At 43.7% G+C, this 17,086-nt stretch overlaps 1 protein-coding gene across 1 annotated transcript; it reads left to right on the forward strand.

Moving 5' to 3' along the window:
• The first annotated feature begins 52 nt into the window (after nt 1-52).
• LOC131210234 (uncharacterized) lies at nt 53-5,182 on the forward strand. Its single transcript, XM_058203446.1, has 5 exons — nt 53-444; nt 3,445-3,610; nt 3,730-3,872; nt 4,200-4,341; nt 4,418-5,182. Exons 1-5 carry the CDS (start codon nt 381-383, stop codon nt 4,659-4,661), a joined length of 759 nt encoding a protein of 252 aa, XP_058059429.1. The 5' UTR covers nt 53-380; the 3' UTR covers nt 4,662-5,182.
• The last annotated feature ends 11,904 nt before the right edge of the window (nt 5,183-17,086 follow it).

Consider the following 17,086-nt stretch of genomic DNA (forward strand, 5'->3'; position numbering starts at 1 on the left):
GTCGTCGACGAACCGGGACAACAAGCGCTGACCGGGACAACAAGCGCGAGCAACCACAAGTGCGACAAGTCAAAGGTCGGAAAAGTGAAGTTACGATAATCGGATCTCGGAGCAGCAAAGTGCTTGGCGTGCGATGCGATGTCTGACGGGTAACCACAGATTAGCGGTCGTTTCTTTGGGCCAACCGATATTATTTGTGCGAAGAGATACACATTTTTGAACGTGATGTGAAGAAAACCACCGGTGGATAATAAAAGTGTTGGAATAGTTTGTGTCGAAGTGTTTAATTCTACCCGCCATTGTAATGATGAGTCAAGTGAGAAGCAACCTTTAAGCTTCCGTTTCAATTTAACCGTCTCTCTCGAATAAAGTACTCAATTATGGATGCCGCTTCTTGTATGAAACTTTGGATATACATCGTAGCCCTAACGCTGGCGAGCTGTGGTAAGTAGATGAGCGGATAATTGTTGGTTAACGTACTTGAAATCGTGCGCTGCTAGTGGCGAGATAAGTAAATGCAACACGAAAGCCCCTGCGGGTATTAATCATTCTAACGTTGCATTTATACGGGCACGGAAGGGCTTGGAATAAATTTCCTAGAGGAGTAGTTTAACTTGATCCTCATCATTCCACGTTAATTACTTTACAAAGAGCGAATAAATTTAAGCGGATTACCCAATTCGTGGCTAAAAAGTTATCTGTGAACTTTTAGCTTAAACAAATCCACATCCGCGAGACGAGAAAGAAATGAGAAAACCAGGCTGCGGCCAAGTATGTACATTTATTTCGTAGCCCAAATGTACGACTGACGCAGGAAAATTCAAAATGGACAGAAAGATAAGATGCAAAAGCAAACGTATTGCAGAGCAGTAAATCATGCGCATTATCCTTCATCTTCCAACTTTTTAGCGAAACTTGCGACATTTGCGAGGCATTTTTCAATTTACATATCTAAACATGGCGAGTCCAACCACAGATGGTATCCTACTCCTAGGAAAAACACCAGCAACTTCGTTTAAAGGGGGATTACACAAACTTTGGCTCAAAATTACCACCGGTGCAGCAGATAGAACAATTTAATCAACGTGCACACATACTGTCAAGCGAAAGTCTTATGCAAATAGCATGGCGTGTATCTAATTTGCAGGATAACAATAGAAATCCATCCACCGTATGTCCTAACTTTGAATAACTGTCATAACTTTGAACGAAACCGAATGAATCGATTATGCAGCAGAATAAGCTGCTTGCCAAAATCCGTGAGTGATGACTATATCGGCAGGAACTATGGGAAAGTTATGGGTGAAGGTCCATCATCCTCTGTTTCTCCGACACCTCGTGAGCCACGCCGACGATGCGCCAAGAAAGCAACAGTCGCCCTCGGTAAAAGCCATGTTGAGCGATGTGGATAACTTTCCAATGCAATATTTGAGAAAAGTTTTTGCCGAAATGGGCCATCGGACAGAAACTTGAACCATTGTCTGGGGATCTGGGCCGCATCAGGATCGTTAGCCTAGGGACTAAGATGATCGGTAGCAGGGTCGACGATGGTTGAACATGAAAGCAAATACTTCCCAGGGATATAATTTGTAGAATACGATATTTACTTTGTTCCTTTGATTCATGCCAAAGCGTTATAGCCGACGGCTTTCTTAACGAGCTCGTTTGAATTTTTAAATTTAAAGTGATGCCATAAATTGATCCTACAAAGGCTTGAGGAACCCCTTGCGCTATTCAACGGCTTAATGGGTTCAAATAGAAAATTCAAAACTCTCTAAATCCTCCTTGAAATCTAAAACTCCTTGAAATCTCGCCAAGGCTACAGGAGCTGCATAAAAGGATACGCATGAACAGCTTAAGTTATTAGAATTTTTAATCGCGCCATGCCGGAAAAACTTTAGAATTGTGGAGGTGTTTTAAATTAAATACTTACATGGTACAAAACTTTAGTACCTGTTATGAGCAAAAGTTTCGGGTGAACTTCTAAGCGAAGCGCGAAAAAGCATTTCGTACACATTTTATGTGTAAACACATCTGGTTGGCGAAAAAGGTACGTAAAGTGAAGGGTATTTACCGTTCGGGCACAGAACAGCATGTGCAGGACCAAAATGTTGATAAGACCACGAGCACAAACATCGGCGTCCAGCAAGTCTCGATGGTGAGACCCGTGCTGCAAATGACTCACGCCTGGATGCAAATTTATATCGATATAATTATGACTAATTAGTTCACTGATGCGAATCAATGTTAATGAGTATCGATGTGCTTTAAAAACATCCACTTTAAAACATCTTGGATCAACATGTTATTCTAATGGTATGTTCTAAACGTAAAACAAACAAAAAAATTTCAAATTGTTTATTCAATTTTCAAACAGACTTATGCATTTTAGAACAAGTTCAGTTTGAGAAAAAATGTCGGCAAGTAGCTAAAATAACAGAAAACAATATGATGATACAACCAAATTGATACAAAACAACGGCACCCAATCAATGGCCAAACCATTCTGCTTTATGAAAACTCTGCTATCGCTTTTTAATATCTATGGTGTTTGTGTTCTTTTTTTTACAAAGGTTGTAATTCAAATTTTCCGTAATTTATATGTAAAAAAAATTACATGTAATCGATTACTGTTCGATGTGATTCGTTCGATTGATTAATCATTGTCTAAAAATTGTAAAGAACCACTCCAAATGCCTTTTTAGACTGCTCTAACACATTATTTAAAAGCTATTTAAGCTATTGACCACACATAATAATAGTAGATCTCAGGCATACCGGAAAGTTCTACGTATAACTTTCAAATGCAATAACTTTCGACGCGTTTCTTTCACGCATATTTATCATAGTTCGTTCTTTTCACCGATCACTCATCGCAAATATGAATCAAGAAAATTAACTGAAATATCTAAAATTATCGACCATTTTAAGTAACACGAAATTCATTTACAGAATGTTGACATATCAAAGTTTAGGATAAATAACATATGAATGATGCAACAAACATGCATAAACGTTAAAAAATGCTATGTTTTGTCACTTACATTTTGGCATTTTCCCATAATAATCGAAACCTTTCTGAACATAATAATAAATGGTAATGATAAATGGATCACTTATTAAAAATTGGTTTCAAAAAAGTCCGCATTCTGCAAGCATCTTTGTTTGCAGAGAGAACACACTTAACAAGGCTGAATTGTAAAATTGCGTTAACTTTTTTCTAAGTATGACCAACTATGCTTATGACTATTAAAACAGAAAACACTTTCCGGGAGACCTAATTCGGTTCTTTATAGGCGTTATGGCCCCCGTTTCAACGGCAGCTGCAGCCAGAAAGACATTCAATTAGTTGTGCGGAAGCGGCTTCGCGTTGAAGGCGTAGCAGCATGATTTATAGACACGTGTACACATTCGCCACCATTTCATTTCGGAAAATCGTTTCAGACACCATTCAAAGCCCGGCGGAACTCGCGCTACCGGAACCGGTGTGCGGTCAAATATCGCAAATGCTGGACAGCTGTTTCCGCAACTCGTCGCCCTCGGTCGCCGTCGAGCTGCTGCACTCGGTGAAGATCCCCGACTCGGCGGAGGAAATTAGCAATCGCTGCCTGTAGGTCACCAGCATCCGCCATAAAGCACTCCGCCAGCCGGAGGATGCAATGCTGTTCGACATCCCACTTTCTCTCTCTCTCTTTCTCTCTCTCTCTCTCTCTCTCTCCTGGTCGGCAGGTTGTTCAATCGAGGCATGGAGTGCGTTCAGCACTACTTGAATGTCTGCGTTGACCAGCAGGAACGGAAAATCATTGAAAACGAAGTTTATGGTGCCAAGCGACTGTACGAGTTTCTGTGCCGTGACCGGTCCTTTCAGAAAGGTAAGAAAGCCTAGCCGGATGTGACTTAAATGGTGCTTCCCTTATCCTCCACAGTCCGTACAGCGTTTCATTAGTGTCATTGCCTAACTTTGAGCGCAGCTATTTTTTGTTTGCCATCATCCTTTACGGGAGTAAGCTAGCTTCGGTAGAGCTTCCGGGTTATTAATAACATTTCCCTACGCCCAGCCACTTCCTTAGCCCGCCGGCAACTAGGCAACCTTACCCCTTTGTGTTTGGGACCCCGTGGTCTGTGGTAGGAATTTCTCAATTTTGCACCGTCTTACCTGTGCGCTTTTACGTCCCACGGCGGGATGCATTCTTTCCCAGAATTCCTGCAGCACAAGGAGTGCTTCCACCATGTCCACGCCGATTGGGACGCTTGTTCGAACAAATTTGTGAGCATCCTCAAGGAGGAGATGACGAAGACGACGAAACAATCGATGAACGTGCAGTACATGCAGTTCTGCTGGTAAGACGCAACCTGACTTCCTGCACTTTCTGGCTATTGATGTCATTCTTGCTCTTCCCTTTTCCGTTTCTGCCAGCGCCCGGTACGGTTACGAGAACTGCGTCTACAACAGCGCCCGGCACAAGTGCCGCCAGGAGTCGGCCGTCTTTTTGCGCACCGTCGCGAAACTGCTCTCCACCGACCGGCACTTCCTGAACTGTGATAAGATCGAGCACGAGGTGTGCTCGGCCGCTGGCAAGGAGCTGGCCCGGCACCGGGGGCCACTATCACTGATGGGCGTGATTGGCTTGCTGCTGTCGACGAACCTCCGGCTCCGATAGGATGGAGGCGCATGGTGCCCGACAAAGATCCGTCACAGCGTAACCGGATGGCGTGCGAAGCGGAAAAAACGAATTAGTTTGCACTCCCACGGTTCGTATATCATCGTCCATAATTAAGTGGGACACACATCAGCTAACGAAGTGCGAAAAGAAACAATTTGTCTTAATCGATGCGGTGCTGTGGCGGAAGTTTTCGGTTTCATTGGTGTGCGTAATTGGCAGTAGGTCGGCGGGACCCGATTGTTAACAGAGGTTTGCTTCACTACGGCACAGGATACGGCGCTCGATTTTTCAAAACTATATTCACGAAGAAAAGTATATCGATTTGATAATAAAATCACGACGATTGCGACGGAGTTTCAATGGTATTTGTAGTGTAGAAGGGCTGTTGCGGTCCCAGACCTGGCACTCGGGTCGGTCGTAGATGTATAATCAGCATGTTGTGATATGGACTGCGTATTGCGCGTTGCGAAGAGTTACACGTTGTACACGTTTCTTTTACAATTTAAAATAAATTCCAACTAAATTATCATCATGAACCGGAGTTGTAGTTAGCATGTCAACGAGCTGCGACGTTCCGTGGATGATAACCATGAACATGGACGTAATGAGAAGGTTCGTCCGTAAGATGGGCTGATGAGCAGCTATTCAGCGAAATGTGTCTCGTAGCATTTCTCATCCGACGTGCCGTGGATGGTATGTGTTTTACGACTGTGTAATGACACAACGTGATACTACCATTCGATGGCAACCACCATCATTTTAATAGCGACTCTTTTCTTTAGTGACTCGTGTTTAATGCACTTTATTCAACATGTCGTTTCAAAGGTTGTGGCGCTCTCGACCAACCGACGATCTGCATGTAAAATATTACTGTGTTGTCTGTTTATGGTTTCCGTTTTTTGTATAAATTTATTGATTGTAGATTTCAGTTCATCCGCTGACTATTATTGAAGATTAAAAATAGGGAAAGCAATGTTGTTTTTTTATTTTTTTAAATAAATTCGACATATTTTGCGTAAGGTTGATATTATCTTACAGAAATTGGGTGATATTTTCAATACATTTATTCGTATGTTTTAATTTTTCACTGATTTGCAAACAAATAAATTATTGATTTCTTTTATTGACAATTTCTCAAACAGAATGCATTAGGTTCGTGTCACTTTTCTAAATTAAAACTTTGGCTTTATAAGTCTACTTTAAACAACAAAACAATCAGGATTAATTCACTCAAAAGAGTAGTCAACCTTCGAAGTGCAGGCGTTCCAAAATTAAAAACTGTTGTTCTAAACCACGTCGCGGTCAACCGCAGCAACATCGGCGTGAAAATAGCGCATCAATTCTGGTCCATCCCATCCATGACATCGCATTCCATTTTCCATCTATTTCCACACATTTTCTCCAAACATCGATTGGCACAATGGCGCGACGGTGGCGAACGCACCTGAGATCGATTTGCAGCATTCCTGAACATGCCCCGGTCGCAGTTTTCCCGAGGGAAGGCCAAGCCAATGTGGAGCGAATTTTCAATTGCATTTCCGTGTCCGTGAACCAGCATGTTTGGGTTTGAATGTTTCTGTAAGCTTAAATTCGCCCTGTTCATGCGCAACACATGTCGTGGCGTTGTCTTTGGGGCGAAGGTTGAACGTTTCCCGGTGAGTCCTGTCGCTGTTGCTGCTCATCGTTATAGGAAAAGCATCGTCCGTATGATTCGGGAAGTGAGTCAACAAAATCCACATCGACCCGAGCCATTCTTTATCACGACTTCAATAATGTTCCTTCTTCGAAACAATGCAGAGAGAAACGCGTTACGTGCGGGACTTTGGGCGCGGTATCATCGCCATCGTTTATCCAATAACTGAAGTGAATGTGGTTACGTTTTTAAAAAATTGCCTTCCTATTGGCGCGCTAAGGCAAAGAGCATGTAATGCTGATTGAGTTACCGAATCGATTAACTGTCAATCACCTGTAACGTTGCCAGAAGGTGTGAAACAAGAGATCTCCTCTAGTGAGCAGATAATGGTTTTCTAACCAAAAATAAGGTTTTGTAAATCAACAACTGAGAAAATATGTTCAATGAACCCAACTGTTTAGTGGGTTATCAATTCAATACGCTTGTTTGGCCACAATAAAGTTGCTAAACAGTTCCGCAAATCATCAATTCGAAAGCATTGCAGTGTGAAACGGTGATCTGGAATAAGCTCTTGCGGCGAATGGCTCCGTACCAACTGCCTGCCAAATGCGAACCGACCCCGGATGTGTGGAACATTCACGTGTGGCCGATTAATTTCGTCGTACATGAGACCAAACATTCGCGACATTCGCGACCGGCGAAACGCCGTTCGTCCAGGATGAGCGACGGATGATGATGCGTACGGTAGATGGATCGCTCTCGGGCGAAACGCTGATTAGATAATTCCACGAAATTAAATCCCTTCCAAGCCTAGTCAAAACAACGCCACAACGGCAGAGATTCTTTCGCTCGTCAAAAGGGCGGCCGCCGGTGGGCTTATGACACATTAATTTGTGCTTCGCGGACCAATCCATCACTCGGGTCACGGTGCCCGGTTCCGTCAGGGATGGCAAAGATCGTCACTGACGGGCTAGATACGCACAGCCTGCCAAGTTGAAAGGTCCGTTTTCGAACGGATCGTATTTTGTATGCTGCATTGTGTGATGCGTAAACTTAATGCCATAATCCGGAGCCAGCTTTGTCGTACGCTGGCTGCGATACAAAGCAGATACGAATCGTTGCGCATCAATTTGATACGAATTTATTTCACGAATTAAAATTGCATCGCTAGGTTCATGCGATGCATTCGATAGGTAGCTATAGTGCGGATGTAAAAAATTAAAGGTGTGATATCCTTTTTGAACGTAAACTGTTAACTGAACGATCTGCTCGAAAATCTACGATTACATCTTTGAAACAAATTATCACATTTTGTAAAGCTTCATCTGGAGATCAACTTACATGTGACAATTAAGATGATTTTAATTCAACATAATTAATGCCAGGATAAATTCAAATATACTTGCCTTACACTTCAATAAAGGTTTAGGTTTATCCAAGTTGAAATAAGGTTATATTTCAATGGATTTTATATTAAACTCAAACATTTTCCTTCTCATCATATTCATTTTGTTCTTTTTATGGAAAAACCTTCGTTTTGAATAACAAAGCTCTACGACATTTCCCTTTGTTGCAGCCTTGGATCATTCTAGGATCCAGTTTATTGTCCCGAGGGATGCTCTATTGTAAATTTTACGAAACAGCAGTTCCATTAAACTGCAGCAGGGGCTACTGTTAGACTATAAATTTGATGAAAAATAAAACTTTTGCCCAACGATTCCTCTGTGACCGTGACATTTGCTTTATAATCCACGCACTACCAGCGTCCGACACTCAATTAGACAGTTCCGTTGAAAATCCGAGCGAAACGGAGCCAGCGGCACGATTCCGCCACGGTTCAGTGGCACGTTAGATCCAGCCGGACCGATAGCGGGCGCGGGCGTTTGGTCCCAGTCCCGGCAATAAGCAATAAAGCATAAAACACCACGAAACGGACACAGGATATCGTTGTCCGAGCGAAAATAATTTTCCGCCCAAGCCGGATGCACCACTTTTTAGCGTTCGACCTGAGGGAGGATTTCAGCGAGCCGTCCGCCATTGCAGGGCATTGGTTATCGGAAAATATCGCTTTTCACTATCCTCCTCAACATTCCAGCCACCGCAAGGCTGAAGAAAAGGTACGAAAACGAATGACTGGGCTTTTAAAAATGACTGTTCAAAAAACAATCTCCCAATACTGAAACCACAGTCTGATTTTGACAATACAACTGAAACCATGCAGAATCATAATTGCGTTTCCTTCCGAAAGCTAATAATAATTTCTGTTCCCGCTCAGCTCCATTAATAAAAATTATTTCTGCATCACTCATCAACAACATGGCGTTCGGGGAAGTGGCATAAAATCATTTTGAACTCTGTCGCCATGCACCAGGTGTCTTTATCAGGGACGTTGTCAGATGTTGGACTTTGCGCTGGAGCAGTCCTACTGTTTAAGTTGTTTTTCGCATTCACCACATTTTGTTTTGAGGAGCAAATCGCAAACCAATGCCTTTTGAGTTTTTCAACTATCTTCCAGTCACCAGGGACGCTACTCAGTAGTTACATTAGTTTACATACAGAACAGTTTTGAAAAACTTTGTACACTTTTCTCCCTTTAAAGCTAATTTGTTTATCAAGACCATATGCGAATGCTCCAATCATGACGTCAGTTACGCCATCATAGGGGTTGAAGTTGTTGTTAACAAGGAGCAGATTTGAAGAAAATTATCAAACAGACGATGGCAGAAAATGAGCCAAATTGGGAAGTAATTTCGTCTCCTCGGTGCCTTGTCGATTGCCGGGACTGGGAGTCCCTGCTCAACGGGCGGTTTGTGAATGAAATCCTTTGGGTTCAATTGTTAAGCACCCTGGGGCATTGGGCAAATTGTAAATGAGCTCATCTTTCGTCGTCGAGTGGACGTGCTCGGATTATCGTGAATTGGTTGTACGATTGTGGTCTGGGCTGAGATACTTTACGAAATTTAAGAGTAACTGCTTGGTGGCAAGCAAAGTGAGCTTAATCAGATCCCTAACAAGGTTAAGACTTTTGATTCTATAATAGAAGGACAAAATGAGCTTTACTCACTAATGTTCACATCTGTTCCTCCGGGGACACAGAATAGTCTCCAGCATCGTCGGATAAAGTGAGGACCCGTGTTGCAACAAGCTGACCGTAAGCTACGCTAAACGTTTCAAATAAGGCTTCATATCCTGTAAAAACATAGCGTGTTTTTGTTAACTCACCTTGGGTTCAAATTCATGGGCTTCACTCATTTACACAACAACCTGAAACAGAAACAGTGGCGTAAGGGATAGTTGGAGTCGAAAGTTTGATTATTACTGTTTTTTATTTGTGTTTTATTACTGTTTTTAATTCGCTATATTATTTTGTTGAAAAAAACGGCACCAAACAGTATAGAAAAAATAATGACCCTTCCTGCTGCGACCCAAAATTATGACTCAAATGTTACAAACTTTATAAAAATCTTTAAGTACATAAAAATGAATAAATAATGAAATATGAAAAATGAAAAATGATAAATTAAATCTCAACAAAAAAATATAATCAATTCGCATTGAAGATGCTCCTGGCGATCAGTATTTTTTCACCGCCTCAGGCGCTTGTAATGGTGTACAGAATCACTCAACCAATGTACAGGATTCCTTTCCCGCACCGGGGGAACTTACCGCAAACTATCGGGAATCAGTTATTCGCAAACCAAAAGTGATCAGTTATTGCATGACCATTCTATTCGCACCGGCATCTGGTACCATTTCTGCATAAGCCCCGCAAAGCACCTTAAATGCCTGCGGCCAAAGGGGAAAAGAAAACGCTCGGCCACGGACAAGTCACACACTCGCAGTTTCCTCCCAAGGTAAGCTTCTCCAAGATGCACATTCTTGAGAATCGTCCAACTCGAAGAAGCGTCGAGTCGAAAATCCTACCCTTCTGCTCGCTGGAGGAGGAAATTAAATTTATGTCAACGCAATGATGCATTTCCTACCGCAGATTCGACGTCCCGGTGCGTCCACCTGGTGGTGCACCTGAAAACACCGGCCGATGCACCGTCAGCGAGCGGCGTACCGGCGACGAAGAGTGACAGGAAGTGAATAAATTTAATAGTCCAGTCCGTTCCGGGACACGGTAATGGAGCAATGGGAATTGATAAAGGAGCACATTGCACCAAGTCACGCAGCCCCAGGGTGGAGTGCAAAGTGCAAAAAATCATGGATGCATCGCCCTGCCTCGGGGCGAGTCAACGGCGGCGAGCGAGGTGTTGGTGAATGAGCCGAAACCACGGGCAAAAGTTTTAGTAGCCGCGCACACGCGGACCAACATGGAAAAGGAAAATGTTTGTGAAAGCTCCCGCAATGCTTGGCTGCGCGGCGCTCAAAAAAAAGAAAGAGTGCGACGGAGGGATGCTAAGGCAATTTATGGTTTTCATGCTTCCGTTTCCATCCGCACGCACGCGTTCCGCGGTGCTACAGTTTCACGGCCAAAAGCGCCCGAAAAAGGAAAAACCACCGGAGTAACACTAAAAGCATTTGCTGTTGCTGTTAAAGCATGACGCCGGCCCTTACCATTCGTGAATCGCCGTCGTTTTGTGAGGCTTTTGCTGTTTCGCGGAGTTAGATTAATTTCAGCACAGGCCGTGAGCCAGGTTTCCATCCAGCATCAGGTAACTCGAAAGCTCGATTGGGCCAAAACTAGGTTTAGAAATGTTACGGACTTACGGGGCGCAAAAGAACGCTACATCATCGTTCCCATTAAGCTTCAATGTTGAAGGCACACCATACACCGACTTCGACTCGGACGGGGTTCCTGGTGCCGCCTACATGCGTTTCGTTATTTGTAACACCTTCACCTTAAACGAAACTAATGATTTCGGGAATCGTGCACTGCATACTGAAATATTTATGGCCAGCGGAGCACGGGGGTGCTAACGCGTCAGAGGCTTAACTTGCAACAGGTTGAAGGGTGGCCCTGACCTGACCCTTCCTGGTGGGCGACTTCTGTTTGCGGTTGATGCGGTTTTTCCCACTGGCCGGGTGAAGAATTATATTTCAATTACCTTCGCCTTTCTGGTTTGCTCAATGCTTTCACCACTCCTTAATTTCATTTGGCGATTCGCTAAATGTCAGAGGCCAAAATAACTTCAAGCCGAAAATAGCACGCAAGCCAACGTTGCCAAGCGCATCGCAATCCAGAAATAGTCATTTCAAATTCAACCTTCGATCGGTGGAACATTAATCTGGTGTGCACGGATGGCAAACTCTTTCGACTTCGCAATTCGGAAGAGTGTTTAAAAAAATAAACTACCCCACCACCCATATGTCCACCGAGGGGTCCATGATAAATGTGGCCACATTTCACCGATGTCCACGTGTCAAGCAATTTTTTTCGTTTCACTTCGCAAATGCTATTAATCACATTCGGCCCTGTCTGGGGCCGTGATTTCGTTTTTCTGCCATCAAGCATCGGCCTGTCGAAAGACCCCGTCGTTGGCCCCTTTCTGATGTAGCACTTTTTCGGTTCAATTCCGGCCCATTTCTGCTAATTGACCATTTTTCGATACCGGAGGCCAAATTTGTGCACCGAATTAATGACACGCCGGGGGCACGATCGTTTCGATGGACGGTACAGTCGCTAAAAACTGATACCATGTTCGGTAAATGTAAGTCAGTTGATCAATGAACCATACGGTTCGGTTAAAAGGGTTCAAAACCCGGTGTTTTTCAATTCAAAAATGATAGTTATTCGACCTGTCGGATTATTTTGGTTGCTATTTTCTTCGAAATCGTTATTTGCTTTTCACTACTCAACGCAACTTTCAGTGCTGTAAAATATGCAAATTTAATTCGTTTTGCCACCTTCATGATTTCACGAAAAAAAGCTTAATAATGGTTTACGCAACAAAACATGGGCATCCGGATCCCAAGCCTTAGGGCTTCGGGTGAATCGCCCAGCTCAGGAACAAAAACTCAGGAACAAAAACCTCACCACCGGCCGTTACATAACGCCTCAAAAGGCAATTGCAACCAAGCACAACCAACCTTTCTTTGCGAAATCGCAATTAAAAACGACGGTCACAGAAATGGCCACTGTTTAAAGCTTCATGGTGGACCGCAAATTTTCACAATCCTGCATAGATTTTGGGCGACTTAATTCTATGCCGCGAACCACAATCTTTCTTTGCGGTTTTCACCCAAAAGGAGTAGTGAGGCCGATCTGATTCGGCCACAGAACCCGCTAATGTACGTTGATTACGAAAGGCACTAGCGCTGATTATTGTTAAAAAAGTGAACAGAGCATAAAATAAGCTTTGGCTTGGTGTGTTCAGAAGGTAATTTTATAGAACGCAATTCAGTGGTGTTGTGAGTAATTTCAACGAAAACGAGTATCTTAATTTTTGAAAAAATTATATCGTTAACTTTACTAAAATGATATGGGCTTTAAATTTCACATGGAGGCGCCTAGTGCTTCATAAAAATGTGTTTAGTTGATTAAATGAAAATTTGTTTCAACAGGAGATAAAAGCCCCGGGTTCCCAATAACAAGTCTCAAGGATCTTCGTGGATAATAACATTAAACGTAATGCTTGCGCCACTCTCCAATTCCCATTCCTAACCATTATGCAGGTCCAATCGAACTTCTCGCTCGGTTCGGATATCGTTCTGATTTATTCAACGTTTATTACAAAAAGGACGCACTCAACTCTTCGCCATTCGCCAAACTAATGTAACTCCAATAAACTGGTGCCTTCTTCGCACGGATAACTTTCAACGGGCGGTGGCAGGACGATCCCGTCAACATTATGCAAACACGCTGCTCGTGAATCGTTGACCGTGATCACACGGATTACTATCACGGCATGGTATCGATTGTAACACGCCTTCGGAGATGAGTCAATACCCGGACCCTGCCACCGGTGTGCGGTTTGCGGTGCTACGAGATTAGCACTTTGGACCAGATTGCGACGCCCAGCTGGCGCCATCCGAACACACGAGCTTACATACGAGCGGGGTGCACCCGCTTTTTAAGCGTACCATCCTCTGGCGGCCCACCCCGAAAAGGGGGCCACAAATTTATCGCTACACTTTGCATCGGTGCCGACATGGTTCACCCCGAAGTGAGCCTCGAAGTGAGAAGCATTTCATCTTCGCTCCGATAGTGGCAGGTTCGGTTTTTTGCTTCTTTCGGCTCTTCGTCTATTGCAAACTAATGCGAAGAACGTTCGGTCTGTGGTTTTGTCATGTTGGGCTGTCCTGGCGGACAAAAACGGCGTTTCCGGTATCGGAACGGAGTGGAAAATATAATAAATTTTACGAATGGCAGTGCACGCGGCGCACTGTACGACCGAAAAACGCCCGAAATCTCGATCGAACATAATTACGAATAGTTTCTCGATCATCGATTGCTCGAGGCCAGCTGGCCGTGGCCGGATGCATCGTTTCGCAGTGCCGATGATAGGGAAGGCGCTATGGTGCAGGCTGTTAGTAAGTAGTGGATGACCAATTTTAATTAAACCATTGTTACTGTTAATTGCATTACAGATTTGCATTCATTTGAGTGCTGTTTCTTGCTGCGGCCCGAACGAGTGAATGCGAGTAGAGGAAACTGAGGGAGGTTTTCCGGAGCACTACACTAGTGTTCGTTGTTCGAACGGCGACATACAACAGCGATTTGTAAAAACGGCCAATATTCTTTATCTAAGATAGTATTTTTATCTTAATGCAAATCTAATTTTAACTAATTGGCAACTAATTTATTTTCTAATCACTTACAATTAATCGTCCCATCGACCCAAAAAAGAGCTCGTTGTGTTGTCAATACGAGTGAGTAATATTGGCCAACATTTTCTGTTTATTCTGTTCTACACTAATCGTCGCTGTAGTGTCGAATGATTAATACTCACTTGCCTTGTGTGTTTCAAAGGGACCGAACTGAAGAGACGCAAAATAACATTCAAGGCTCAGCAAAAGCAAAGGCAATTTCCCTTCGCTGATTTACGTTCACGGTATACCGATGGACGACGGAACATGAAAGTGGCACCTTCGACTGGGAGGATGACTAACACAGTGCGCGAAATTCGTTCAAGTAAACCCATTACGAAACCCGACGGTGTCCCGAGTCCCGAGCGCGAAACACCTAAGACCCAACTCGCATCGATTCAATCTCGTATGCAAATTGCACTCCGCAACGATGGCACTAGAAAGGGCTCCGACTAACGACATCCCGGACCATGGGCCCAGCATTTAAATAACAGCAACAGAGCATGATTGCAGTGGCAACTAAAGGGCGCTGTGGGCGAACATGCTTGTGTTGCCTTTCGTCGAACTGCACGTGTTACGTGTTTTTTGCGCGGACATCCTGTCAGGACAAACTTCTGCTTGTCCGCTATCCGTTACATCCGATGTGCTCCGAGTGGTGCTGCAGCCGATAATTTGTGTGGAAGCTCTCCCACAACTCGCACTCGAGACAGGGTCCGTGTTGCAGTTGCAGTTTGTGTCATAATGTCCAGGGCCAAGCGCACAAACATGCCAGTGGCGGCCGAACAAACCAAAGCAAATATTAAGAGTGCACATCACCAAACAGACAAACCATATTTGACTCGTTTTGACTTGGGCATGATAGGATAAACAAGCGGAGTCCGTGTGTGGAGCCTTGATATGTGGTAAGCTTGTTAAAGCGTTGACGTGTGGTGTCTATTGGAAGGAACTGTTTTTGCTGAGACGGAATTGAACAGAGTGGCCAATTGTACGGCCAAACCTACGTAAGAACATTCGTTGACGAACAGACACCTCATATGGATGCCGCCCGAAGGTTCATTTTGCAAAGCGCAACTTCCTGGAAGGTCCGAGAGAAGGCTTGGATTGGTACATTGTCACGATTCCCGGATTCCCAGTAATGCGGGCCTCTTACTTTTCAGAAGGTCAGCGGCAGCCTGCGGTGTGCTATAAATAAAGCGCCGAAAACCAACAGTAACTATACCGACTGAAATGGCTAACCCTCGGTCAGCTTCGAATAACAAAAGAGAATTTCTAGTCTCAGGTCTGAGTCAAGTCGGTTTTGCAAATATTTCTTTTTATTTCCATGATTTGTTTTATTTACTAACGGCTATCGACGGCTTCTCAAAAGAACAGAAAACGAAAAGGATGCGTTTCTGTGTGGTTCGAAGAAGGTGTGCTGTTCGTGAAAATATGCCAACAAACACGGCCGGCCTCTCAGACCGTTTATCTCACAATGCACAAAGATTCGGACATTCAGTGTTCACGGCGACCGGAGGTTCCTCTTGAACGTGTAAATTGAGGAAGAGAAACGAATTAAATCGCAATACATTACTGATTACTTAAGGCGGCAGTTTAGGCCATCAGTTGCTTCGAAAGAAAACACATTAAAGCCACCGGCAGCAATGGTCGTTTGGGCCGATAGGCCGGTTTTACGCTCCTTGAAAGCACTTACTACTTGGAAATTTCCATTGTCCACGAGTAGCCACGCGCAGAGTTGGCAAAGAGACATGCCACGGTAAGCGTTTGATTCTCGTGTCCGAAAAATCATATTATTCAATGCCCTCCACATTGGCCGTTAGGCTGCAGCACATTTTAAAGCACCGCTAGCGACTCGGAGATATATGAGACGTCGTTTGCAGCCTCATTTGCGGCTATTTCTGGGAAGACACGTGCCGCTAACGTTGACGCCTCTGGCTACGATGTCTCATTCAACGCCTCGAATTCGGTGACTCGACAGGAATATGTTTTCAACCAGAAATGTGGCCATCGTTAAGGATCTAGTAGCTGGGTAGGTGACGGGTTGTAGGTTATTTGTGTTTTTGCAACTAAAAGAACCTTTATCGTATAGCCGAATTTTACTGGTTCTTAATTTTACTGGACATCAACACAAGTTCAACAAATTCCTTTTCAAATAGACGATACTATTAAGTCTTTTATAAAGGGAACGAAATGTATCTTTAAAAAAATTAGAAGAATAGAATTAGTTAATTAGTTAAAAATTAGTTAGAATAGAAAGTACTCATTTTACTATCGGCAACTTAAGTGTGAATTCCGCTTATTAAAAACTGATTATTATACCCCTATTTGCAAATTTTAGGAGCATATTTGCTAAACAATTTGTAGTGGGTAAACGGAAAATTTTCACGTTTTCGATAAGCTCAAAAGCCTTGTCACCACAACGAGGAATAAAATCACTCAACAGTGGATGCGAAAAACACACTTTGATGGGTACTTAATTGCTAACGGTGGCCTAGGACGAAACGGGCCGTGTGCATGAACCGTTCTGGGGCGCAAAATGATGTTCACCAATTCGCTCGGAAATTGGTCACGAGCCAAACACACCATTCATAATGAAGGACGGACTGGAACCGTAGCAACGGTCCCGCGGCTGCTATAGGAACCACTGTTCCTGGCATGCTTCGAGCATCGATGAATCGACCGCCCGAACGACAGTTTTTGAAAATGGATTACTTCGCGCAAATTCAATGGGGTTTTAACAGCCATTGAACGAACTAATATTGGTTTTACTTTCACTTAAAATGTTTACCATTGGCCACGTTCAATGGGTGGCTTAGTTTTCATCTAAAGAGGCTTACGCGATTGATTCAAACGGATCGCGGCGCATTTCGTAGCTCTTGGTTTACGCTTTTTTTCGGGCAATGATAGATTCAAGCATAAGCCTGGCCGTAACAAGGGAATTAAAACAGAGCTTAATCCAAAGGAACAGTGGCTTAAAGCTTGTGTTTGTGCGTCTCATAGGGGCTGCCCGTGAAATGGGGCATTTACATTTATTCATGAT

The sequence above is a fragment of the Anopheles bellator genome, chromosome 2 (genome assembly GCF_943735745.2).
Source record: "Anopheles bellator chromosome 2, idAnoBellAS_SP24_06.2, whole genome shotgun sequence".
Classification (NCBI taxonomy): Eukaryota; Metazoa; Arthropoda; class Insecta; order Diptera; family Culicidae; genus Anopheles; species Anopheles bellator.

Excerpts from the sequence above, each read along its gene's own strand:
- LOC131210234 (XM_058203446.1), top strand. The coding sequence starts at position 381 with ATGGATGCCGCTTCTTGTATGAAACTTTGGATATACATCGTAGCCCTA. Across the intron at positions 445-3,444 it reads CCTAACGCTGGCGAGCTGTG|ACACCATTCAAAGCCCGGCG; the intron begins GTAAGTAGATGA and ends AAATCGTTTCAG. Across the intron at positions 3,611-3,729 it reads GAAATTAGCAATCGCTGCCT|GTTGTTCAATCGAGGCATGG; the intron begins GTAGGTCACCAG and ends CCTGGTCGGCAG.